At 44.3% G+C, this 27213-nt stretch overlaps 1 protein-coding gene across 6 annotated transcripts in view; it reads left to right on the top strand.

Annotated features, from left to right (window-relative positions):
- Window positions 1–27213, top strand: part of LOC119012612 (protein eva-1 homolog A) — a 79467-nt gene that overhangs the window by 1983 nt on the left and 50271 nt on the right. For 4 of the 6 annotated variants that reach the window (XM_037086602.1, XM_037086599.1, XM_037086598.1 and 1 more), the window contains 3 exons: window positions 20172–20395; window positions 22663–22786; window positions 24701–24853. In XM_037086602.1, the coding sequence (XP_036942497.1) occupies window positions 20172–20395; window positions 22663–22786; window positions 24701–24853 (501 nt within the window). Of the gene's footprint in view, window positions 1–18934; window positions 19187–19329; window positions 19402–20171; window positions 20396–22662; window positions 22787–24700; window positions 24854–27213 lie in introns of those variants that run through there. The other 2 variants (XM_037086601.1, XM_037086603.1) reach the window with 2 other exon arrangements.

Here is a 27213-nt window from a genome sequence, read left to right as displayed (position 1 = left end):
GAAATACGCATTGTGCTGCCCGGGAGGGGGGTTGGGGTGGGGTGGGATGAAATTGAAGTCATTAGGCATGTTTTTTAACGTCTCCAACAAGAACAACAAGGAGTGATTTGAGTGTCGCATCAGCCTCTCCACACAGGACGACCCGTGCCTGTGGCGTGCTGCAGCATGCACGCTCAGATGTTTGCTCAACAGACCCGAGTTTAAAAAAAACAAAAAAACAACGCAGCTTTAAAAAGACCCAGATTGCATCCTGACAGATTTTGCGAAGAACGCACCCACACCAGGCACTTGGGAGCAACAGGTTCCCCCTTTGACTTCAGCCATCTGGCTGTTAAGGGGCAGGTTGTTATCAGCAGAGCACTTTTATCTGCAGCTCATATCTATTGATGCAGTTGAGATAAAACATGTAGTTAATGTGTGACTAGATGCTGAACTATTGTCTGGAGCAAGTGCTGTCCTTTTACAGCCAGGAGAAGAAAGCCGGTGCCGACTGCATATCAGTTTACTTTTATCATTATGCACACAGTCATATTTGCTGCTAAGTGCTTACATCATGATGTGGGAACCTGCCTTTGACTTGTAAGCACCGTCCTATGTGACCTGAATCTGCAGGCTTTTGTGTCTGCTTTAGAAAAGGCAGCATATCGCCGAACTAATGACTTATTCTGTGCTGTATTATGGGCTGTTGAGCTCTGCTGAGCCCAAAGGCGGCCCTGCAGGTTTTGTTTACAGTGCCATAAAACAGGAAGGGAGCTTTGTGTCGGTGTTAATTGGCCTCTAATGGGTCTAATGGCTGGAAACGAGCAGACTAACACTGTGGGGGGAAAAAAAGGTGCTACAGAGCAGATGTGTGTAGGATGCCCTCCGTGTATGATCCTGTGTGCGAACATGTGTCCGCTTTGCAGCCTAATGAGCTGCTAAAGATCATAGAGTGTTAACGAGGCTGTGTGGCTGTAATTGGGAGGGATGTGTCAGTGGTGGCTGGTTCAGCCGTAATTCCTGGGATTGAGAAGTTAATTAAAGCGGCTGAGTCCAGATTAGATTTGTGGATACTGTGTCACAGGCAGGAGGTAATTTGTTGAAATCTCAGCTTTGGTGGAAGTTTACCTCCGGACTTTTCTGTGGCCTGCTGGAAAGTTTGCTCCGCAGAGGGAAGATGTTGAGATTTTCCTTTTCCTTCTCACGGCGCTGAGATCGGCTTTGTTCCCCCCCCACGGGCCCTCAGGGGACGCTAGTGTTAAAATGGAGTCTCCGGATGCAATTTTTGTTGTCACATTTACAGAAATGCTGACCCGTGAATGAAGTGAGACAAAAGGGGACCGGCTCGGAATACCTCCGGGACAAAGAAATCCTTCAGTCCTCACATTCTTGACCAGGAGTGCTGTGATTGACAGGTGCAGGGTGACAGGAGTGGTGGGCCTTGGTTTAACATCTGTCACATGGTAGGATCGGTTATAGTGGACTTCTCTGGTCACATCAGTGAACATCTGCCAGTGTGCTGAATGGAACCAACTGTAGATTCAAGTGGCACAAGGTTGATTAATTTTGTCACACACTATTTTTAGGTCATGCTTCTGTAAGTGTCAAGTTTCTGGTGTAAACTGGTGTAATGGCAGTGTCGTATTTCAGCAGCGTCTTTGAGCGCACTGCCGCAATGGAAACAAACTACAGTATGTTGGTGGGTAATTTAATTTGTTCTCTTCCCCTGTTATCATCTTCTATTATACAGTCGCCTGAACAGCTAATTAGAGGTATGGAGCGAGCTGTGCACACTTGTTAGCCCCCAGGCTAACAGACTTAGCGAAAGCTGCAACAACAAGTTGATGAATCAATTACTCAATCGCAATTAAATTAATCGGCAATGAATTTCGATGACTGGTTGATAGTTTAAGTTTTTTTTAAGTAAAAATGTCAAACATGCAGCTTTTCTTCGGGTTTTGGACTTTTGGATAGAAGGAGCCATTTGAGGATATCACGTTGGTCTTTGGGAAATTGTGACGAGCATTCTACTCAAAGACTTGTAGACTGTAGCTACTGTTAGCTTGTTAGCTCAGTTAGCCGTGCAGCTAGCGGGAGTGACACTGCCAGCACTGGAGCTTTGAATCGTCGGGACAAAGTGGTATTCAGGGCCTGGGGCTAGCGTGCTAACCACAGTCGATAACTCTGCTACACAATATACATGGACATAATTGGTATGCCAAACGCGGATAATTTTAATACATTTTAAAATGCTTTACGCCACCATTCTGACATATTACACCTTTAATGATCTTCATTTGACAAGCTCATTTGTTGATTTTGTAACCTTAGCGTCTCCTCTCCTGCATGTATTTGTTTAGGTTGTGTGGTGAGCGCTAAGCTCTTTATGTAACTGTTCTTTATCAGACAGCTAGCAGCAGAGCATCCATTAGCAGAAATGTATGTTGTGCTTTATTGCTTTTAGTGCGCAAATCCAGACCACACCTGCACCTGGTACCTGATATGTGTTAACAGTAAAAGAGAGCTGAGCAGGTCAGTTAATTCATTGACAAGTGGATCTGCACACGCTGACAAATCGTTGCCATCATTTTGTGAGCTCAAGTGCCAGCTTCTCTAAGAAAAATAAGGTCCCCAGAACACTATTGTAAGCTAGAAAGGTGGCAGGGTCCGCCACATACACACAGTAGAAAATAGTGTGAACCTGTGTTGTTGGCAGTTTGTTTATTCAGTTAATTCAGTCACGACAGCAAAGCGAGTTTGTTTGTTTAGTTTGTCTAGGCAGAAAAGAAAATCAGTCAGTAAAGATCTTTTCTCTTCTTCCCCCAAACTACATAAATGAGGTCTTAGTGCTGTTTGGCAGGTGTGTCTAAGCACTGGCTGTGATTTCTGCCACTCTGTCTCCCACTGGATGCCGTCAACTGCTGACAGAGACAGAAAACAGATTATCATTTTTGCCAGCGCATGGCTGTGAAGGGAAAATGAAGTGATGAATGTGGGAGTGTTTGGAGAAAGGCCGAAACAATAACACCTGGACCTTTCGCCCGGCTTCATCTGCAAGCACACAAAACACAGATGTGGTATTGTGTGTTCCTTTTCACCGCGGAACATTTTAGAATCGCCGCATTGTTTACGGCCCAAAATGTTACAGTGGAGCCACTCTTCTTCTCTTTCTGTGTCATAAAAACCCTGCAGGCAAAACCCCATTTAACCCCAGTCAATGGGATGTGAGGCTGCTGAAGGGCCAAGGGGTCAACTGAGGTCAACCCATAGTGACTGTGAGTGTGTGGTAAGGGGGAGTTACCATCCATCTTGCTCTTTGTTCCCCTCCTGTCGATCCCCATCACATGTGTTGACCAATGTCAGGAAAGGACGAAGGAAAAGTCAACAGAAGGCCATTTTTTTAGGTCATGAAGTTTGAAGATGTAGTGGATTTTTTGTCAGTTTCGATGTTTTGCATTTAGATAAAGCACACTTGTGCAGGGTTTCAGAATGCAGTTAAAACAGTTTTATGTCAGGTTAACAAGATAGTTAACGTGTGGTCAACCTAATTTGTTTGCAGAGACGGTTGCATAATTGTAAGGAATTAAATTGTGAGCTGAATCATCATGATGATCACTTTAACCATAATTAGATCCTTTTCTTTATTGTGAGACGCTCCACAATCCAAAGAAAGCGTCAATTTAATGTGCAAAACTGGTTTCTTACGATAACATGTTAATTTTTTTAACATATGACATAAACACTTGGTCTTTTTGTCTGTGCCTCTAAAGCCATATTTTCATTCATTAATTCAATCCAGCTTATCCAATATCACCTCGAAAGCACTTCATTCATGGGGCAACAAACTCAAATGTCTCAAACGTCTCAACATCGATGTTAGAACAATAACACAGGGATGACTTTTGGTATAATCATCAGTGACCAAGCAGAGCAGTCTGGTACAACACTTATGCAAAGTCATGATATCTCTATAAACAAAATCCAGGATGATATTCATATATCACGATGACGATATAATACAGATATATTTCCCAGCCCTTGTTGAAGCCCCTCTTAATATATATTGATGAATGTTGTTAACTGTTTAATCTTGTGATATAAAGCACTGGAGAGTCTGATCCTTCCGTGATGACAGATCAGCTGATTGCTTCCCTATGAGCTGGTGCTCTAAGCTGCCTGACACAAATCCACCTATGCTATCACCCTATGGGCAAGTCCTGGATTAAGCTACCCCCTAACTGCCTACTACCCCCCACGCAAACACACAAACACACCCCTCCGCCTACTACTGAGCACTACTCGAGGCCCCTCGAGTCTTAATCCTCTCTGATTTTTGCGTGGCCCTGGATAAGAGTAGCGCACTGAACCCCATGCTCCCCCCTCTCAGCCCCTTCCCTTCCCCCATCCTCACGCTGGCAGGCTTTCCCCCCGCCGCCTCCTCGCTGCCTCCGCTCCTCCCTAGGGCTCGCCTGATCACTGTTTCTGTGTCTATGTGCGCCAGGTGAGCTCTGTCTAAACAAATCCTGCCTCCCGCTTGTTTTGTCTACTGCGGTGGAGGCAGGCGGCGAGGCGGACAGCGAGGGCCTGGCATAAGGCTGCTTTTCTCTACAACTAAATAGAAAGGGGGTGGGGTTGGGTGGGGGGAGTGACGCTAGTCAAAGAATAGTCTGTGAGTTAGGCTCCCAAAGGAGTGGGCTGTCAAGACGTTTGAGTTCATTTCATGGTGGCATCAAACCACGCAGAGTTGCTGGCTGTCGATAAAAGTGTGCATTCTTTCATGTCTTGTATTGTTTTGCGACTTGCCTAAGATATAAAAGGTTTGCAGCAAAGCACCCAATGATTTCAGGTTTTCCTTATATTTTAGAATTCACCAGAGACACGTTGAGAAGGATTTGGTCAGGGCTCGATAGCATTTTAGCAACTCTGAATCTCCTTTTTCGAATCCGCTTATCAAATCTAAATCCTTTCAAAGCACTCCACTAAATCCATCTAGGTGTTTCTTTGATACAATGTAAGTAACAAAAGTTATAGATAACCAAACAGCTAAGAGATTTACACTCAAAGACAATTTCTTTGCCACAGAAAAAGAGACAAAGGATGCAGTACGACAAGTGTAAAACAAATCGATTCTGGTTTTGACAGCTGAAATAGAACCAGCCGTCAGAAACCAACCTATTTAAACCCTGAGGTAACTGAGACGGAGGCTTTTCCAGCTTCACATTACAGAAAAGTCTACATATAGCATGCTAAGAAAGCATCGCAGCGACTTTGAAACATCATATCCAGCTATCTCATGAGTGACACGTATCATTAATAGCTGAGCGATGCTGGTTATGTATAGCAGCGTAAATCCCGTCTATAAAGTTTGGTACTAACAAGAGTCCGCTTGCAGTCTAACGAGGGAAGAGAAATGCGGAACTAAAGAGCCTTTGGGTGCAGACAGCTCGGAGATGTAACATAGATAACTTCTGGATATGTGTGTTTGGGTCTGTATATGTGTGTGTGTGGGGTGTGTGAGGTCTGGCCTGACACAACATGATAGCGCTGAAAGACGGGACCCACTGTGCGAGTCCCTCCCCCTGGATACAATAAGTACATAAACAAACACATAAAGCAGAGGCTGACATCATGTCGGGGAACAACAGTGTGCTGCTGGTGATGAGCGATGGCTGTTTACAACAGGAAACAACTCTTCGGCGCTGCTCATTTCGAGTTCAGCGTGAGGGCAATAAATTACCCCACATCACACTGCAGTAAACAGAAACAGCTTCACTGTGGAGTGAATAAAAAAGGGAATTGTTGGGAAGTACATTATACAAGCTCTGTTTAAATTATACATATCGGCGGTTTTGAGAGAACAACAATGCGCTGGCGGAAATGAAAGGGAAGAACAAAGCGCTTAATACAGAAGCGCTGACAAGATTAATGTGGAAATGTGTTCAAAGCAGACGTAGCCTTAAAGGGGAGCTTTGTGTCAACTGAGTCAAGTCCCGGCATATAAACCATATGAATGTGCACCAATCAAAATACGTCTTTGTCTCGTTGCCAAGATATGTGTGGGAGGAGAGCTCATCCTGAATGAGGTAATGCTTAATAAATGATTTGGCAGCTGTTGGGGCAATATTACACTAAATGAAGTCCCGGTATGTCAGTAAGTGTCCTGGTAGCACACAGAGAACAGAGACACACTCGTCACGCATGCAGTGAAGATTTTCTCTTTCTTTGATTCTGTGCTGTCTCACTGAGTATATGTTCCATCTGTGCAAAGGTAATGTTACTCTTAATGTCGGTCATCTTTCGCTTCAATCAGCAGTGATGGAGAGATGACGTCTGGGTGGACACGCTAATTTTCGCCCCTTTTCCGGAAGGATGCTTTGATAAGTAACAACTGAAACACTGTCATTTCCCCCCATGCTGCTTTTTTTTTTACATTTGCCGGTTTTCTATCTCATTCACAATGTTGAATATAACTCAATAGAGAGACAAGAAGACGGAAAAAGATTAGCGACAAAACAACAAAAAGTCGACTACTGGCAGTGTAAATGGAGTTTACCTGTGTCTAACAACCTGCATAAACAGTCACTTTAAAAAGGCAGTGTGATGATAATATTTCAGCTTCTAAATATCAGTAGAAAAAAAAATCTTTAGATGTGTTTTTTTTTTTTTTTTTGATTCAGGTCTTTGACTTCCCTGTATGGGTTCATGTGGTGCTGATAAAGCAGGATCACAATTGTCTACTGTGGAACTTTGTTTGCAACACAAACTTGACCAGAACTAAGAAAGCAACACTTTTGTGTTGCTGCCACTGTTATTGTCACCTACTGTTCCATGAATCCCCTCCAAACTTGGCCCCAAGAAGTTCAGGAGGAAGCCTTTTGCATACTGTTTGTTGTTGGTGTTTTTAATAATTTTTTTCTGAATGTATTTTTACTTTCGAATCCGGATAACTTTTTTCAGTGTGCCACACACAGATTGTGGTTGAATAGTTTTTTTTTTTTTATTGCTGAGATAGATTCTGAGTGAAATGAGCTGGTGGTATCTGGGTGGCAGCCGTGATAAGAGCTTTTTGAATTCTCTAAATAAAGCTTCGTCAGCGCTTCCTTTCTTATCTTTTTTAGCAAAGCTAACACTGAATCATCCTTTATAAAAGGAAAGGAGATAATTCCTTCCCTTCCAAGTTCTCTGTTCAAATGTGCCAAACTGCAGCTGTGAAGACTTCCGTCGGTGTCTCAGCTGTATACCATACTGTAATGTGTATTGTCTGTATGCTGCGTGAGGGCTTACTTTGGCTGTTGTCCAAAACAAATCACTATAATTTGAGTGAGAGTAGGTAGATGTCACTTTTTCAGACAGTCTCTGTCTCGTTGCTGATTTTGGGGTGAAACTCCCGGATTAAACCCAGACTGCAGTTGAGGAGTCCTAACTACCAGCTAATCAAGACTTATAATCAGCCGAAAACTGCTCAACCAGTCAGCTCTTGATATGATAATCATTATTTTGCATAGATTTCTGTCTATCCCTGAGATCCACCCAAATCGCCCAATCAGCTGTTGGGCTGGATGGTTTCTATAGTAATAACTGTTATTCAGGAGGGAAGACAGGGGTCTAATTCCTTCACCGTATGGATATGTGTATGTAGACATTGCAGGTGTGTGTTTGCACTTGCCCTCTCTCGCATGAGGGAGGTGCGAGAAGCCCCAAAGAAAACACAGCGAAGCGCATGAAGAGGATTCTTGAGTGACACCCCGACGTCGCTGCACGCAGGTGCACTTACAGGGAGTGACCTCTGTTTTGTTTAATTCATTAATTATGCAGTCTCATTTGTCATTTTCTGACTCTCTGTGGGCCCAGAACTTATTTAAGCATCAGATACCTGTTGCTGCAGGCACAGAGGATGAACCTGGAGCTGCAGACAAACAGAAACAAGTGTTGAGAAAGAGTCTGGTGGGTGTGTGTGCACCGGCAATTATCCTCCCCCCGTGTCCAGACCGCCTTATGTGCTCGACAAGTCTCACGACGCACACACTCGCGAGCTCCGGACGCACGCACCTTTTTCCTGCTCCTGCATCTCGGAGAATGTCGAGCGAGCTTTGATGCCCCCCCTCCTCCTCCCCTCCGTCCCTTTTATCCTGTTTCCTGGGAGCTGATTTATGTTTCGCTTATGAGTCAACATGTCCGCCTTGATCTCTCTCTCCCCTCCTCGCCTCATTCTTCCTTCATCATAGGAGAGGAGGGGGAGAGCACATTTTGAGCACTATTTGTTTTGGGGTTTTTTCTTTTATGGTTTTGATTAAAACCCCCTAGAGGCAAAGAGAGAGGGAGACAGAGGGAGATGGCGAGGTAGTGAGGTAGGGCGCAGAAGGGCCAGTCTGAACAAGGAGGCATTGTGTCGCCCCCCAACTGTGTCGGACTGACAGTCTGCATTACAGCACGCTACAGCAGCCTGCTCCCCAAAGCACTGCTAATCTGTTGCTTACTGGCCCCTCCGGCTAGCTCAGGTAAGGGGGGAGGGAACCGAGAGAGCGAGAGAGAGAGAGGGGGAGGCAGATTTACCCTGGGGGTTTTTTTCTTCCCATTTTTCAGTTTAAATCATTTTTTACCAGGCAGACATCAGACAAACCGTTCATCTGCAGCACGGTGTCATTGTTGAATCGTGTTACAGCTGGACGATAAGATCGAACAATTGTTAGATTCATAAGATAACTGTGATGATAACCAGCAAGTAGTTCAAGAACAGGGGATGTTGGCTGACTGGTTGGTAGATGTTCTGGTTGGACGTCACTGGTTGTGTCAGTTTATTGAGCACTGCGATGTGATGCGAGTTTGATGAGCGATTCATTCCTCTCCCCTCATTCATTCCCCTGAGCTAAACTCTCATCTGGTAAAAGATAAAAAAAAAACAACTGAAGTTTGCCTTTAAGTTTTCTCCTGAAAGCACATCTCAAACCAGGACAAGACGAACCATTCAACGACAGCGATTATGAGATTGTGACAAGGCGAGCGATCCGTCCAGCCGATCCACTCAGCAGGCGTCGACCTTTTACCTGAGGAGACCCCGCTAACTCGGTCGCCACAAAAACAAACCACTCCGTGAAACTCTGAGTGAATAGGGTGTGAATAAGGTAAGCTTTCACATCGGGTCTGCTCATTCCTGCAGATCTGTCTGCGTTTGTTGTAAATGGAAGGAGATCTCCCTACTAAGTCCCATTGGACATGCTGCAGACGGCTTTTCACCCCCTCAGCTCCTCAGGACTTGTCCCATTGCTTGTTTTCGCAGAGCAGCCCCCCTGATAAGCTTGTTAATTCCCCCCAAAAAGCTTAGCCTTTCAGTGCCCACCAGTTCTTCCCCCCTCCCCTTTCTTTTTCAAAGGAAATACCTCTTGTTTCCTTCACAGCGCGTGTTTGAACCTCGATAGAGGTATGCTGTCTTGCTGTTACGGCATTAAAAACTAATTATTGTTTTCTTTACGGGGTTTTGAGGTTTTGAAAAAATAGAGAAGGCCGGGAAGTGATGGAGCAATTGGAAGGCAACTGGATCGCAAAGATGCCAGGGTGCGGAGGAAGGAAATGGGCTGCAAAGTGCGATCATACTGAGTAAAAAAAGCCATGTTCATTTTCTGCTTGAATAATGTCAGGTGTCCTGCTGCTGCGGGGCACACAGGCTTGCAAAAGAGAAGCGATTGTGTTGGAAAATATCTGATTCTTTGATGAGAACGAGTGGAAAGGAAAAACTGAAGGGGAAAGCTCCGAAGTAGCTCCGATGAAGTATAGAAACATTTAGATTAATTATTAGTTGATTGTTAAGCAGAAATGTGAAATATGTACTGGTTTCAGCCTGTCAGATGGAACTTATGACAGGACGTCACTTTACTCTCTGTGAAATTGTGGTGAGTTTTTTTTTTTTATTATTACTGTATAAAAGATTGATCTGGAAAGTAGCCAGCAGATTAATGGATAAGGAGAATAATCATTAGTTGCAGCCTGAGTCAGTTCCCCGACATGTCACTCAGTAAACTGCTCAACAGCAGAGAAAATGAGTGAAAGGAGATCGCTCCTTTATGACCTCTTCTCTCAGCCCGAGGCTTCCGCTGCCCCACCCAACAATCACTTAAATCCAATCCTGCAGTGACTTTGACTCGGGAGAGATACATCTGCCGTTCGCCCGGTGACAATAAAGCTCGCACGCTGATGCATCTGTCTGGTGTCTGCCGGACTGCGGTCAGTAATGGAGCAGTCTGGTTGCCACCCAACTCTCCCAGGCCATAAAAGTGACCATTAAAATGACAGATTTCTCTTGCCATGTCTCTCTCTCTTTCCATCTCTTTCTTTCTGTCGCACACTCTCTCTTTGTGGGCGTCTGGACATGCAGCCGAACACCAGAGAGGGCGTCTCCGGGAACCTCTGCGCCCCTCGACTCTTGTCACCCTTCACCCCCCACATCCCATTAGAAGATACACACAGCGCACACCCGCTCAGGGACTCTGGAGTGAAAGCGTCCTCTCACCTAGTGCCCTTTGACCCCCGGGGGTCGTAAGGATAGGCACGTGCTAGCAGAGGTCATGGGAGGGCTTGGTTGGGACCAGTGTTTTGTTTTTTGGGGGGACGGCCTTGGGTAGACGCAGCGGCCACTCTCCAGCCGTGAGGCCACCTCCGACCCGGCAGATGTTTCATAGCGCTTCACCCCCTTGGGATGAGCTCAAACGACAGACCCACAGGTGGACGTCCTCTCATTGTCTGCGGGAGTTAAGTTAGACGCCTAGAACCTGAAACGCCAACCGAGGGCCTTGTTGCGAAGAGGACAAGCTCTGCTTCTGTGGTTTCATTTAAACCACGCCGGTGAAATGCGGATGCTTCCTCGGCCGTGTGGCTGTGAACAAGCAGGAGGAGCGTGTTGTGTTCACTTTCTCCTCCAGAGAATGAATTCCTCATCCCCTCCTGATGTGCGTCTGACTTAGCATGTGACATCCCTCCAGTTCTCTCTGTTTAATCCCCTTCTCTCTTCACAGATAAAACCCCACTTTGTCGATGGAAACAAGAAAAAACGTTCAGCACATTATCATTTCCTCGTATACAACATGCTAATACAGTGTTTGACGATCACATTTGTTAAACTAAAGCGAGAATTTGCCACCATCACGCATCGACCATCAGCTATCCAGTTCTCAGTCCGAACTTAAAAAGCAGTGCACCCAGTAATGTAGCGAGTGGGGAAAGTGAGGGTGTCAGTGTCGAGCCGTTAGATTGGCCTGAGAATGAAGGTTGTAAAGTTTTGCTTCCCTTGACCAAATGTTTTAGCAGCCTAACCCTAATCATACCTCGACCACACTGCGGTTGCCATAACCACAGTTTTTCCCAAAGCCATAACCATCCTGTAGGTTCCACAAGTAGAGATCTCAGAAGGTGGTGTTTTAATGTAATCCAGGAGTTTTTCAGAATCATCCAGCTTCAGTGTTTTCTGGCGAAGGTGTGGGTTCTGTGACCGGTATAAATTGGGATGAAGAATGTAGAGCCAAGTCAGGGACTCCTAACTTTTAAATGCATCTAATCCTGTTTGAACAGAAGTATCAGCGAATGGGAAGACTTAGGTAATTGAAAGCTGTTTTCATAGTTTTGTAATTTTAAAACTTGTAGGCCATGACACGGGCCCAGGAGACTGCTGCTAATGGGTCCATATGTCATGGAGTGAACAAATAAACGGGTTGTGTTTAGGAAAGCTGTGGGGCAAGGGTGGGTGTAGAAGTTGTTTATGTCCGGCAGGTTATAGTTTGTGTCTGCATGCCTCTGTAGGTTTATGTCTGAGCATATGTGTGTGTGTGTGTGTGTGTGTGTGTGCCTCCAAGTGTGTGTAGGTGTTAGAAAGATAAGCCATCTCAGGGAGGAGGACGAGGGCTGGGCCAGCAGAGTGTTTGTGTTTGTGTCTCCGGGTTTTAATGACTTCAGCTGCCCAGGCTCCGCTCTCTGTCTGTCTGTTGGTGGGGAGGGGGGGGGGGGGTGTTAGCAAACCCTGACATTCAAATTAAAGAGACCATCACCTGAGGATATTGATTCGCACAACATGAGCTTAACCCACAACGGTGAATCAAAAAAAAGAAAACAAGTTCCACCCCATCTTCTGCCTCTGGGTTCCAGACCGCAGAATTTTAGTGCATCGGTGAACCAAATCCAAATACGTGGGTTTGTTTTTTCCGTATCTGGCGGGCATTGATGACGACAGACGTAAGAAAGGTGAGAATAAACGCAGGATCGTTAACCCTGCACGCACCCACATAGCCCACGTTTACGCACATGTTTCTGCCACAGCTTGTTACATGAAAGTGGCAAGTCGGTTTCACCTCGATTCGCTGCAGGAAGCACAGCTGAAGCCGCCCTCATCTTTTTTCTTCCTCATCTCAATTTACAAAACGTTGTTTACCAGTCTTCCCAATCCCATTAGCTGTTGTTTGATCAGTCTGATAGCTGAGTGTGAAACACATGCTGGGTTTGTGTCTCAGGGGGATACTGGGGAGGGGATACTGTGGATTTGAGGCTGCGTTGTTTAGGTGCTCAGTGGGGTTAAATCCAGGGGACCAGCCTCATGAGAATAAGCCCCTTCAGCTGACATCCCACCCATTCAGAAGCCGAGTGGAGCGTACAGTGTGTCTTGTGTACACCTTAACGTGTTCAGTGAGTATACCACAAAGTCTGCGCTAGCCATCACGTGTTGCCTGTTAATGCTGTCAGTACATCCCAGACCTCACCTCTCGCACACCCTCCGTCACTTGTACTGCAGAAAATGTTGCTTTTCGGAATATCTTTAAAAGTTTGTTCAGCTCTTCATTCAGAGTAAGTTTAGGTGTTTTACAGGCGAAGGTTTAAAGCTCCTCACTTGTTTTCAAAACATAAATGGGCTATATTCAATACTGGATCGAAATGGCTATTTAACGTCAGAGAAGTTTATCATGGTGATGAACCTGCAGCCAAATGTGCAGTATTCCGTTTTATTAACTTTCAGGTAATTGTTTTGGTTGTGTGACCGATATCTGCCAAAAAACAAATTGTTTTGTTTCACTCTTTAGGCTCTCATTGACCTTCTTCTCAGTTTTAAGCAATACGATTAAAGAATACTTTTACCCCTAAAAAAACATAATTCAGTCATTATCTACTCAGGCCGAAGTAAAATTAAGTTTTGTAGTCCACAAACCTTTTCTAGAGCTGCACAGCAAAACAGTGTTGCAGCATTCAACAAAAACATAAAATGGCTCCATAAAAATTGCCTGGCATGATTTAAGCCCTGACATCCCAAAACAGACTGACAGATCCTCTTCAGTGCATATCAATAAAAAATATTTGCCAATTCTGTACTAAAAAATGGCATGCCAGTGCATGTTTACTCAAACTAGTGTGCAAAATCTCCCCTCCCTACTCACTACAGCACTTTGAATGGGCCACACAATTGCAGTACTGGAGTATTTGAAAAGGTAATCCTGCTCTGACTCATGTCAAATTTAACTGCCAATTTTTCAGCCAAATATCTCGGGGCTCTCTCTCTGCCCTGCAGTGAGATTAGCAAGAAAGTAGGTTAATCCAAAACGGGACTATAGTAGCAAGACTAATGTATTGTAAGCAAAGGAATGCAGTGTATTTTAGGAATGCATTTTTAATTTTTCTTTTTTTTTTTTACCCTGAATCTGAAAGGCGTAGCAGCGAGGACAGTACTTGGCACGTTCACAGCAGCGGCTGCTCGTAGATCTCCTTTGACATCGTGCCCATTGTGTACTGGCGTGTCCTTTTGTGGCGTCCACGTGAACTCTTGCTGCCTTCTTCTTCTGTTGTTCCGCGGTCTCATTTGATGTCAGCACACCTCATCAACCTGTCTCATTCGGCTCGCGTATCGTATATTTCAGCTGAAGGTCTGAAGAGGTGAATGCAGAGTTCTGACCGCACATGATTTAGAGACGGCAGCCGTTTTATCTCAAAGCCATGCCGTGCTCCGGGCTCTTGTGCCGCCTTCTGTGGTCTGTGGAGGAAAGTAATTACTACAAGGCCTAAAGCCACCAGCTCCAGCCTTGTGGACTCTCTGCTGCCACATCCTGTGAGCAGCGACTTTGCTTTTTAAAGATATTTTCTCCGTATGGCTCCTTTTCTCACGGTCAGTTTGCTGCCTCGTCCGATTGAAACCACCGCCCCCCGTGTGTCTACTCACAAACCTAATCAACGCTTGATTATTCAGCAGGTGTCTATTTCAGATTTTCTTTCCTTAATCGTCACTCATCCTCATCGCTGCTTTCCAACGTCCCCTTCCTCCCCTCGTCATCTCCAACCACGTTCTCTCGGCTGCTGCCAGCGCGCCGCCTGCGTCTTTGAAGGAAACCTCCGCTCGTCCCAGTAATCACCACTTAAAGGGAATTCCTTCTCCGGCGGCAGGCCTGCAGCTCTACATCTTTGAACATTTGATGGTTTGACGGCTATAATTTGCTTAAAATAACACCAATAAAGTCATGAAGCTGTAAATGCCTAAATACCTAATGTACCAAGATGAAACGCGATACAGCCTTTGATTTTCAGCTTTCAAGAACGTCTTGGTTACTAAGCTTCCTATCGCATGCGTTTTGACGTGTTGTTCCGGATGTATATTTATTATGCGTACATGATCCATTTAAAGAGGCTTCGGCTATGACTCTTATTCACGCAGCCCGTTGATTATCTTTAAAATACAACGTAAACAGGCACTTCTGTGGTGTCAAGATAAGCTGTAATCTTCTAATATTCTGCAATATTACGTGGTCTCGCCCAATCCAAAAGGCTTTACAAAAATGACCCCACGCATAAAATGAGGAAGCAGCAGAATAATAAGCAGCATTAAGCAGGCGCTATTATAACACATCAGTAATGCTTCGTGCATTGTTTCGTCCGTTCTCCCGGCTCGGGCCAATGGGAGGAGGCGGCATCTTTCAAAGCAGGGGAAAGCCCTGAGCATGAGTAACAGAATGGAGTCTCCACCTGAACTGCCTCCCTCCCCTCTCCTTCCTCATTCCCCTCCCACCTGCCCTCAGTTCGTGTCAGAAATACCTGTCGTAGTCGGTCGCTCAGCAGGCAGACACCTCAGCTTAGTGGATCATTAGGGGAATTAGTCAGAGCTCACTCGCAGTCTGACCTGAATTTGCAGGCAGGTGAGACTGCAGCAGAGGATCCAGCTGTGGATGGAAGAAAATAACTGAATATTTAAAGTAGATAAAGTTTCGTAGTCCACAAAACATTTCTGGAGCCTCACATCTGAAGCAGATGGAGATTTGTCATCAGTCATTTGAAAAAGCGTAATTTACATCCTTTTTCTTTTTCTTTTTTTTTTTTTTTAACGCAAAATATTCACCATAGCGGCTCAGCTCAAAGTGTCAGCACAGCCCCGTCCCAAGTGGGTGCTGGCTTGACCAAGCTTGCGAGTAAAGGGTGCAGATATTGTGATTTGGGTTCTTGGGGCTTCCAGAGAATTTGAGACAAGCTGTGTGGAGCCATTTTATGTTCTTTTTTCCATCTACTAAGTTTATTTACCCACACCTCTATCTTGAAGACTTCTACAATTTACTTTTGCATGGAAAAAGTATTTTATGTTCTGGACAGATCATACACCTCTAACTCTGCAGTGAATCTGCACTGGTATGTAGCCCAGTTGTGACTTATCAGTGAATCCTAAGGAGGAAAGCTTTCTTTCTGTGTCATGTTGTCACAACATAGTGGCCTGTCACTAATCTGCATCATACCTGACCCCTTCCATGGCTGGGTCAGACTTTAGGGTCATCACATGACTGCAATTGAGGGGGCTAAAAATCCCAAGGGCCTCGAGCTTTACAATTAGTCGAAAGATTGGGTTTGTAGCTAAAACTCGGACATTCTCGCCTTCTGACAGGTCAAGTCGCATCATATGACGAGATCCCATCTGTGTTGGATGATGCATACAAAAAGGCAGGTGCAGTTGTTTATGACAAATCCCCACGCTTAAAATGGGCCTGGCACGCCTTTCAATCCAGGTCACGACAAGACAACCTGTTTGTGCACGAACGGCATCGCGACCGCAACCTCCTGTCCTTTAATGGCCGAATAAACAAAAAAGCAGACATAATAGTGCGGCGCTTTTGTTAAGGGAAAGGGCAGAGAGCTAGTTAAGGAAGGAGTCTGGCCCCACATGAAAAGAAACAGGGAGGAGAAGGGAGAAGGAGAGACGCCTGGGTGTTCCTCCAGCATTGTTTCGGCCCTCTGCCTCTGAGGGACACCTGTCATTGGCTGGGCGGTTTACACAGGTGCCTTCACCCCCGCCTGGTTTGTCGACCTTGAAAGGAGGCCTCAGTCAACAGGTAGCGTGAAGGGAACAATAGTGACGATCCTGAGGAAGAGCGAGCGAGACAGAGAAAGGGAGTGGGAGGAGGAAGAAAGAGAAATGGATTCTTTGGAAAGCACCTGAGGGTTTGTGTGAGATAATCTGTTTGCCTTCACACACAGTCCCACTTTTGTGGAGAGGAGGGAGGCGTAGCGGTGTTAGCGGGCGCTCACACTGTTGCTCAACGATCTCCTCCCTTGTGAAGCTCCTCCTCCGAGTGGCCCAATCATCCATCTTCCGTCCTCTCTGTTTCACCCTCTTCATAACCTCGGTTTCCATGGATACGCCGCTGTACCCGATGCTCGCTTAACCGGAGGGCCGCGCAAAACTCGTGGTCTCTCATGGCGCTGGCACTCTGCCAAGGAACCAGCCCGAATAAAGTGATACTGTTACACCGACACCACACACACCCTGGCTTCCAGAGCCAAAGCAGAGAGGCTTGTTCCTACCACGTTGTTTGTGTTGACGTTTTTGTATGCGTGTGTGCGTGCGTGCGTGTGTGTGTGTGTGTGTGTGTGTGTGGTCTCGCTGCCAGGGGGAAATGCCAAGTTCCCTCTCACCCTTTGTGGAATGTGGCATGCAAAGCAGACCTGTGTGTGTGTGTGTGTGTGTGTGTGTGTGTGTGTGTGTGTGTGTGAGCGGGGCAGATTACTGCAGCGGGGGGGAAACTAGTTTAGCCAACACAAGTAAAAGAAAGAATCAAAATTTCAGGAGAAGTAATGTGTAATTTCTAATCACAAAAGGGACACTGTGTCAGGGGGCCTTAAAGGATAAGTTTGCTCAAAATGTAAAGTTCAGTCATTATATACTCAGCAGTAGGCCCATGGAAAGAACTTTTGTAGTCTGCAAAACGTTTGTGGAGCTCAACGGCTAAAAAGTGTTTCAGCATTCTCCTAAACAACTGAAGCAGATGGAGATTTGTTTAAAGTTTAAAAAAACAAACCGTAATCCAAATCTCCAGATGCCCTGAGATCTGAAAAAAAATTATTTGACATCACATTATTGTCACCATTGATAGTTGTGCACCAACCCAGATTTTTAACGTCTTTTTGAAAAGAAAAAGAAAAATGTGGGATCTTGTGGCTTCCAGACACTTGGATTTGATGTTGTTTTTTTTTTACATTTTAAAACAAGTCTCCATCTACTTCAGTTGTTTAGGTGTTTAGGAGGATGCTTCAACACAGTGTTGCTGTGAAGCTCCAGAAAAATGTTTTGCGAATTGCAAAACTTCACCTGACTTTCCATCTGCATTCATAGATAATGACTGAATTTTCATTTTTGGGTGAACTTATCCTTTGATAGAATGTCCTTGTTTCCGGTTAATGATCATGGGGTCGTTAACACTCGATCAAGATATGTTTCATAATTTATATCCAATCCACACCTCTGTGTAAATATATCGCAACTTAATGATTTAGATTCAGTTTTGTCTTTCTTTCCTAGTGCAGTTTGGCAGCGAGCAGGTGATTTTGTATGAAACTGGTAAAAACAGGTAATAAAACTGTAGCATGTCTACAAGTCAGAGCTTTAGTTGCTGCTGTAGTCGGGTTCTCCTTCACATCCTGATAATTTGGTCCATGGCATCCAAATAATCTCTAGATAAACCTAAAACAGGACTGCACAAGTGCACCTGTTCTCTCTATTTTCACAGCCCAGCCACAGGTGGAAAAACTGTTATTGTGAGCTACGGTGGTTTAATAACTATCTCTATTTAAAGTGAGTGTGTTGACCTTTCACAGCCTGAGAATGTCTCTCTTGTTTCGCTTCCTCCTTTTCACTGTGGCCATGGTGATAAGGGGACAATGTGTGTGTTCAGTGTGTGTCCACGTGTGTGCCCTCCCTGCTAATGTGTGTGTGTTAGGAAACAGTTTTTTTCCTCTTCCCTCCCAAACACTAACCAAATACAGGTAATCGAATGACAGTGTGTCCACTTTGCGAGTGCGTGCGAGCATGTGTGCATGTTTACTTACCTGAAAGACGCGTTTGCGGAGCACTTCCATGGAAGCTTGAGCTCGCTTTGGACTCTGTTTGCAGTCGTCGAATGAGTGGACATTTTAAACTTTGAGACTTAAATGTGATGATTTGATTTTTTGTTTTTGAATGCCAGTTTCTTATTTTGACACTAAACCTCACAGTGAGTCGTAGAAAAGTCAGCCACAGCTGATCTTCCATATGCCAGGCTTTATCTGTTTTCAATCATCTTGCCTTCAAACCAGGAATTCAGTGATCCAGCCGACTTTAGAGACTAAGAGAGGGTTTATTTCTGCTCTTCAGTGACTAGTATGTTGGCGAAATGGTCCCAGATAAGACATTATATGACAGTGGCCGGGGATCAACTCTCCTTTATCTGCTCTTTCCTTCTCACAGGCTGGAATGTTAATGGTGGCTTTTGTGATGGCTTCAGTTATCCCGTGTGACTGACAGGCTGACTGGCAGCTCTCAAAGACTCCTAATGGGCAAGAGGAGTTAGCTGTGAGACTCAAGTGTTTTTTAAAAGAATGAGGGCTTTTATTTGATTTCAAGCAGCCTCCGAGGTGAAATGAAAGTTCACGCAGTGCTTGTTCCATTAAACGGTTTATGTAATGTTCCCATTCACAGTCTTCATAGTAGCCGGTTGCTTCGGTGCAAGTTAACATGGTTACTAGCGAGGAAGTATAGAAATAATAATGGAAAAGAAGAGTGGCACATAAAAGCCTCAGTGAAGATGGACAGTTCATCACATGCCAGAATATCAAGGCTTTAAAATGTTTACTTCAGTTTACAGATAAATAAGACGACCATCACAGCTCACCTGGTAGCATTTTTAGCTAGCTATGCTTCAAAATGCTTTCAAAACTCTATTGCTGGAAAAATCCAGTAAGTACAGTTGGTATGTATGAAGTGTATCCTTGTATGAAAAGTGCAATAATGTCAGGCTTTAAAATTCTTCCTTGGCAGGTATTTTTTAATATCAAACACAGGAATATGGTCTCCAGCCATGACCAGAGGGCTGACGCTAACAGCTAAATAAGCTAAAGCTTTACCTTCCCTGTGTTGTTGTGGTATTCACGGCCTGGAGGCATCCTTTAGATGTAAGTAGTGATCTGTCAGGGCTTGCTGATATGCAGCGCTACCAAATGTCCATGGAAACAGTTCATTATTGAAGAAACGAAGATCTCTAGCATATTAGCAGCCGTCCTTGTTTATGATCCTAGCATTAAAAAACTTTAGCTTGGACAATGCAAAACAGAGGTAGCAGGATTTAATCTGGTTAACAAGGATTTTCCTCTTCAATATTTCCAGTGCAGTGAAATTAAAGATGAAATGTACGGAATAAGACTTTTAATTGAGAACGTTCAAAAATGTATTCATTCAAATTATCAAAAGAATTTGAATGGGTAGCAGTTTTTTCCTGGTGATTGGTCACCAGCAACACCAGTAAATGTTGTGTTTTGGTGCTGGTTTTGGCTCTGGTCTATGCTGTTTTTTCCAGCAGGGTTGACATGATGATGTCTTTGTATTGTGTTTCAGAGATAGCTCCTGAAGTTAGCATGCTAACCACCTTCCGTCCTGGTCCTGTGTTAGCAGTGTAAACCCTAACCCTGCCCCGGTCCCCAAGCTCCCTGTCCAAACCACTAGCTGCACGGCCACCTGAGCTAACTAGCTAGAGCAGCTGCTGTTAGCAGCAGTTTGTTGCCTCGTATTTGTCTGGTGTATGAGTTTGACAAGTGGCCAATTCTTAAATACTGTCTTTTAGGACGCTTGTGCTGCACATACAATGCAAATTATGCTACAGAGCTGCAACGTCAATAAGTCTTGCACTTTCAGTATCCGAAGTAAAAGCTGTATTGCTGTCCCACAGGTTACTTATCCAAAGTGTTGAGGAACTACACCGAGCAGGCCTGTGACGGAGACTTCTTGTCTGTTCGCTGCCCACCCCGCACCACCATCACCGTCCAGTCGGCTTTCTACGGAAGGAAAGGCGCCTCGGACCCCCAGCAGTGCCCTCAGACCTACCAAGCCCTCCTGAGTTCTTATAACCCTCGGGAGGATGATCGATATTGTTCCGTGTCCACTGCACTACAGGTAAATAACGACACATAGTCTTGATAGAGTTTTGTATCAGAAATGAATTGTTTAGTGATTATTTTGTATTTACCATTTACCAGAACTAACTCAGAGGTCAGTACATTTCATCCCCAGTATCTCCCAGAGCCACTGAATCTCTTTTTCTTCCCTCTGTTAGTCCACTCTTCTTGGGCTGCAGGTCCTCCTGAGAGCAAGTGTCCTGTAAAATGGTCAAATTGGCCAAGGGTTACATTTTGGAGGACCACCACTGATTATGTAATGCTTTGTGAGGATGTTTTCCGGCAAATTACACTCTCTAAAGAGGAAGCCGGCTTGTATGTTCCCCGTGACACAAAGCGATTTCATGGGGTCCTTGCCTTAGCATCCTTTTTCTAAATTGGGATGCGGCTTGACCAGAACCCCCACTTTGCAGGACCAATACAAACACACACAAACACATCCTGTTCAGCATTCATGCCCTTGTTTGGTTTATTCTTAGTGCCCCTGCCTTCTAGTGTCGAACACCCTCCGTTTCCATAATAGACAGGACAGCCATGAATGCACAGACACAGAGAGTGCATTGTCCTGAAGTGAGAGAATGACTGACTGCTGCGCCACCCACATTAGTCCAACCCTGAAGAATCCCATTGTACCACCTGTCCATGACCCCTGGTTTGTTTTCATCACAGTGTGAATGTCTCCATATCAAAAGGTTTACGTCAAAATTTAGCCAGCAAGGTTTATTTCTTTTTTTTTGTCTCTCAATGATTTTTTTGTTCCACCAACAGTTTTATCAGCTGTAACTTGCATATGTTCTGCATTCTTACATGATAAACACACATACTGTTGCAGATTACTTATCTGACAATTAACCAATTAGTTTACTGACTGATTGTTCCACTAATCCGAGTAATCCTCGCACTGAAAATCTGGACGAAGCACTCAGCCGTACTTTTAATAGATTCTCAGAGTGAAGTCTGGTGGAATGTGAAGGTTGGATCTTTTCCATCATGCAGTGAGCAGTTTTGTTTCTTTGACGAGAAGTGATATAGAGATCTATGTATCCCTGGTTATTTTGAAGAGGGTTGGGCAACGTCTACTGATATGGCATGCAACGATGTCTACAGTGAAACATAGCAATAGATGACATAATTGTTTTAAACTCCGATAAATCCGGGAAAAAGGATGTTAGTCTCCACCTTTGATGCTTGAAATGAAGCCGGTGCTCCGTTGAAAAGAAACATGAAAATTAAACCATGGGTTTAATTTGTAAGAAAATAATAAAGAGACAGCCGTGATAAACTTAATATATTAGGCTTGATTTATTCTATATATTCGTGTCAAAAAAGTCCTACAGAAAGACCAAAACCACTCATGTTTTACAACTTCTGTCCTGTCTTTGGCACTCAAAAGTCCATTCTTTCCAACTGGAGATGTAAATCCTCACAAGTCAAGAATATCAGGGGTGTCACAACTTTTCAAGTCAGGATTCAACTCAACACCTGTCATTTACATTTTCATATTCTTCTTTAAGAACAACTGTGGTATCAAGTTGGATATAACTGCCATTTTTATTGAATGTAGGCTACTACACAAAGGGTACAGTACAATGAAAAGTTGAGCTTCAGTATCTACAAAACACGGCAGACTTGTGAAAGAAGGTGAGGTTAGAGAGAAAAAGAACACTGGGAGAGTTGCTGCCGATCCTGCTTTTGATTTCAATACATGACATAATTGCTAATTTCAGACAATTTTTGAATCAGAATTGAAATTGTGACACCTCTTAAGAATATTCACTTTTAAGTATTTTCTTAAAACAGCTAGACACTGTGCTTTTCAGCACAGTCATAAGTTAGTCATAAAGGAGTAATTTGTGTATTTGTTGGGGACTATTTTTGCTCCTGTGAGTATTTACAGAATGCTGCTCCTTTCATATTAAATTCAGGGGGAGGCTCTGAACAGAATCCATTCAGTCATTCCTTTAGCAAGTGGGATTGTGCTGGAATGTGCTCACCTGGGTTACAGCTGGGTAAAGATGATGAAACTAGAGAAGCCAAAGGATGCCAGGAAATGAGTGGAGTGGAGCTTTTTCCACAGATTTCTTTCTCCTGTCCTCTTTATTCTCTTACCTGCTCCTCTCCACCATATTCCCGTGGCCATAAGCAGCCTGTTTGAAGTGGTTTTAGGTTTTGCCTGCCGCTCGTCTCACCATCGTTGGCTTATTGTGCTCCCTCTAAACCTCTCTTTGGTCTTCTCCCGCTCTCTGTCACTCTTTCCCTCTTTAGAAAATGCTGGACGAGTGCCAAGACAGAAGGAGCTGTCAAGTCCTTGTCAACAGCCGTGTGTTTGGGACAGACCAGTGTCCTGGCAGCAGTAAATACCTCATTGTCTGGTACAAATGCAGACCTAGTAAGTCCCTCATCGCCTCAGATCCTGACAGTGACACACATTTTCTGCTCTCCTGTGAACTGGGACTGTGTTTTTTCCAGTCTTTTCTCACACACCTCCATATTCAGTCTGAAATTTAACAGGTGGGGTCACCAATGACCATCATATGGAGGGTTGATTTCCAGTAAAAATGTCCATCTCTATATAATATACGCATGTAATGTGGCTATGTACAGCAAACAGAGCATTTGTAGATCTATGTCATGTGTCTTTGAAGAGAATAATCCATGGAAAAAGCATCAGGTGCTGATCTTTCCCCTTTACGCTGTAATGCTGTAATGCACTGAAACTGGACATGAGCTTATACTGTAAGAAAGCTTTGATAAATATCAGAATCATGTCCATGTTCCACTGTTACAATACAAATCCCAGGTTTCTGTGACAGTATAATCAGATGTAATGTCACAGGGGCTAACTGGCTAACTGCAGCTACAGTTAGCATAGTGAGCGGTTATGGTAGCAGCACATAAAGACCAAATTAACTTTTTGACCTTCCTGCCTGGTCAGTGGCACTCAAGTCATAAACCCATTGGTCATTGGTTCTGACTGAAGATTATTATTGGGTCACAAATTTCATACTAAAAGGCTCAGTCATTTCTTGAAGCAGCTGGCAATTGTAGTTTTCAGCAAACGTGATTTAAACTGGAGTAAAATGTGTGTGTGTTTGGGGACTATTTTCAGTTGTGGATGGATACACGTTGGGTGCAATATAATTTTATGGGGCCACAATGGAATAAAAGTTTTTTATTTGTTCACAATAAGAAAAATACAGAATTTTGCTGGCCAAATTGGCAACAGTATTTAGTTTACTTGTCACTTGACCAATGTCTCTAATCATCTAAATTTACTATAATTTCTACACAGGATTAAGCGTCACAGTATCTTCGAGAGTCTTTCCTGCTTCTGCAAACTTCCCTGCTTCATTTAAAAGCAAAAAAAAAAAAAAACCTGGTGCGTGCCTCCCTTCCTTTATCCCATTCCTTCCCCTCTCACTGTGAGCCAGGAAGTTAAGAGTATCACTCCAGAGGGGAGCCACAACAGTGCAGTAATCCCACCCATATTCTGGTCCCCATTCATGTCTCAGTGCTGTGCTGAGCTGAGCTGCACTGAGCTGTGCAGTGGTTCACACTAGAGTGACCAGAAGTGGGCATTAATCCACTGATCTGCCTGCCCTCCCCACTTTTTCTTTCTTCACCGGACCCCGGGGCCAATCAACAGCTCATTGTTCACTGTCACTTAACCAATGACTTCTGGGGGGGGAAGAGAGAAAGGCCGCATGGGGTGTTAGTGAGGTGCAACGGGCAGGTGTCACTGCCTCTGAAAGGAGAGGTGGATGGAGGATGGAGGAAGTGAAGGAGAAAGGGAGGTAGCGAGAGGGAACAAGAGTGAATCCATCACCGAGGGATATAACAAACCAGTACTGCCCCTGTTTTGGTTTTTTTTCCTCGGCTCTTTTCCTATCTCTTCTTTCCGCATTCCTGTTCCACTCCCCTCATGGACGGAGGAACGGCTGCTGTTGTGTTTTTATTTGCTGGCCAGTGGAGCTGCTCTGGTTGTCACAGGTCACTGTGGCTGGATGTGTGTGAGGAATGTCTCTGCATGGCTCTACATGTCCACCCAGACGCTCTGCCTCTGTTACTGCATGTTTACACTGAACAAAGCTTTGTTTTTCTGTGCATTTTAAAGCTGTCCTATGGAGGTTTAATTAAATGAAGAATATAACAAAAAGATTCCCTTTTATTCCGAAATTTTATAGAAACCAGTAGATTAGAGTTTAATGTGTTGTTGTCAAGGGAATCAACTGCATGATTGTCTGCCAACTCAAATAATTTGCCTTTGTAACATCTTGTGCCCTTTCTCTCCCTCTATCCCCAGACGAATACAAGAGTAAGGTGGTCTGCGAGGAGGAGAGGATGAGGCTGAGCTGCAAAAGGGGTATGCAGATCGCTGTTTACTCCGCCATGTTTGGCCGAACTCAACAGGGCACCCTGGAGTGTCCCCTGCACCACAGGAGGGCCCCGTCAGTAGGTGAGCCACCATCTCACTCCCACACCGGTAGGAGCAGGGCAGTTGATTGGCTCGACCCACAAGATGCAGTAACTAGTAAACTTAGTCTGAATTTAAGTGAAGGTTTGTCCTTTTTTTAATTACACTAAGTAGTTCTTATGTTGACATGATAAGTCAGCAGATATTTCAACTGACATTTGACCTGTCCAATATAGCTGTTATGTAGCTACCTGAGAGAGCTAACTGACAGGTAAGTGTTAGCTATTGACCACATTCAGGCTGAAGATTAAAAAGGAGTGGGTAACATAAAACATGGTTGACATAGCCAGACCTGACAGTAGATTGTAATAGGACTTATTATGAATTAAATTACATCATAGTTTTCCTGAAATTGACAAAAGCTATAATTGCTAAATGACTAGATAGCAGTTAGGTTAGCATTGTCCGATTTCCTACTCATTTTCCATGTCCCATGTCAATAAATGAAAGTCATAGCTAAATTTACAAAGAATTCTAGCAGCAGTATTATAGATTATGACTTTCTTAATAAACTAAAACATTTTGCATTTTATTGGTACTGCTTGATTTAGGAAATTGCAAGTTTGTTAGTAGTGATAGGTAGTAGAGAGCTAGCAATTACTGGACTAACTTATGAGCTACTAGCCAGTAGACCTGGAAAATTTAGTATGAACTACCCAGTCTACTTTCTTAAGGACTTAATAAGGACTTTACACACTAAGGTAAAAAAAAAAAAAGGGTTAGGTCACTGTATCCCTACCAAGGGTGCTTTGGTGACTATCATATTAACATACTGTGGAGTACTTTTTTACATTATCATCATTCACTCATAGCATCAGTTTTTGGGGTCAGTCTGAGTTCAGGAAAGGAATGCCATTTCCTACATGAAGACACCAGCTGGGAATGCAAATCACGTCTGCTTGCGTTTGCATGATGTTAAACTGAGTCTCCTTGTTCTGCTTACGCTCATTTACATATTAATGATTTGGGAGAGTGGAACTTCAGGTCACTCTGGGCTTTTTCATTTTTTTCCTTTTGGCAAGATTTGTCTTCTCAAAAACCTACCAGGCGTCATGATGCAAGCAGCAGACGGGCGAAATGAAACATTTCTGTTAATGTTTTACACGTCGGCACTTGAACGTCTCTGGAAGAGAACTAGAAATTCTCAACAAAATGAAATGGTGAAATTACCATCCACACCCTTCATCATTTAACTTTCAGAAACATATCTTTTATGCCCCTTTTTATTCTTTATTTTGTTAGGAAAGCATGCTGAGATATATAAAGCCACTCGAGCTCAGGTAGACGCATACAAACACACATTGCCAGGGGAATTGGGGTGGAATGTAGATCAGGTGTCTCCGTCATCCAAAGAGTTTGGCCCGTAGAAAAAGGGACGGGATTGAGTTCCCTCTAAGTATGTGAGCGTGAGTGTGTGTGTGTGTGTGCATGTGCGAGTGCATGGGCTATCCAGATGTACTCAATCCTTGTGTAGGGGAATGTTAATGACTCTAAGCTTGGATCCATAACAAGCATTAGCTACAGTGTTGGCCCGGGCGGCTCATTTATTCTGTTATAGCCTGCGCTGCATTTGTCTCGTTAATGTATAGGAGAAAATGGATACCGAGGTTTGCACTTGTAAATAAGTGTCCCGGGCAGGTGTATGTTAACTGGTGTGTCTGCCTGTTTAATGTTGCGAAGGAACAATGCACTGCAGACATGCCCTATGTACCTTCTTTATGACAGAGGTGACAGGACGGGGTTGAGAAGGCTGACACAGGCGTCAGTCAGCCGGTAATCAGAGACAGATATAAAGAAGGCATTGTGTGAGTGTGTATGCATCTGTGTGTGTTATTGTGTTCTATATGAGCATCGAGGGGCTTTGAAAGCAACCTCAGCCAGTCCTACGCATGCAGGTGGACCAGGAATGTGCGACAGGTAGGTGTAGCGGGTGAGACGGGGCCGGCCTGATATCTGGTTTCAGACTCAGGATTAAATACAGTAGCTGAGCTCTCACTGTATTGAGGGAATATGGACTCTACTGTTACAGTTACACAAAGAGCAGATTAGAGCAGGGGAGCAGTGGTGTTTACTGTCAAATCACATGTTGACCTCGTGTGCGTTCACCGCCACTGGACACTCAAACGCCTCGCTGTTCCTGTTCACATAATGTACAGCATGCGTTTCTGTCTCTCTGTCACACACACACGCACACACATATATGTTTAAAGACACTTCACCCACCCACAAACACCTCCTCAGGCTGTTCCAGACAGTCGAGCGGTGCCCTAGTGGGATTTCCCCTGTCAGCTCCGTCTTTCATGTGGCTTCCATGTCACCAGGAGCAGGAAGTGAGGGTGTGT

Source organism: Acanthopagrus latus, chromosome 22 (genome assembly GCF_904848185.1).
Source record: "Acanthopagrus latus isolate v.2019 chromosome 22, fAcaLat1.1, whole genome shotgun sequence".
NCBI classification, from domain to species: domain Eukaryota; kingdom Metazoa; phylum Chordata; class Actinopteri; order Spariformes; family Sparidae; genus Acanthopagrus; species Acanthopagrus latus.
The sequence above is the reverse complement of the archived record's forward strand: the minus strand, read 5'-3'. Positions and strand labels throughout refer to the sequence as shown.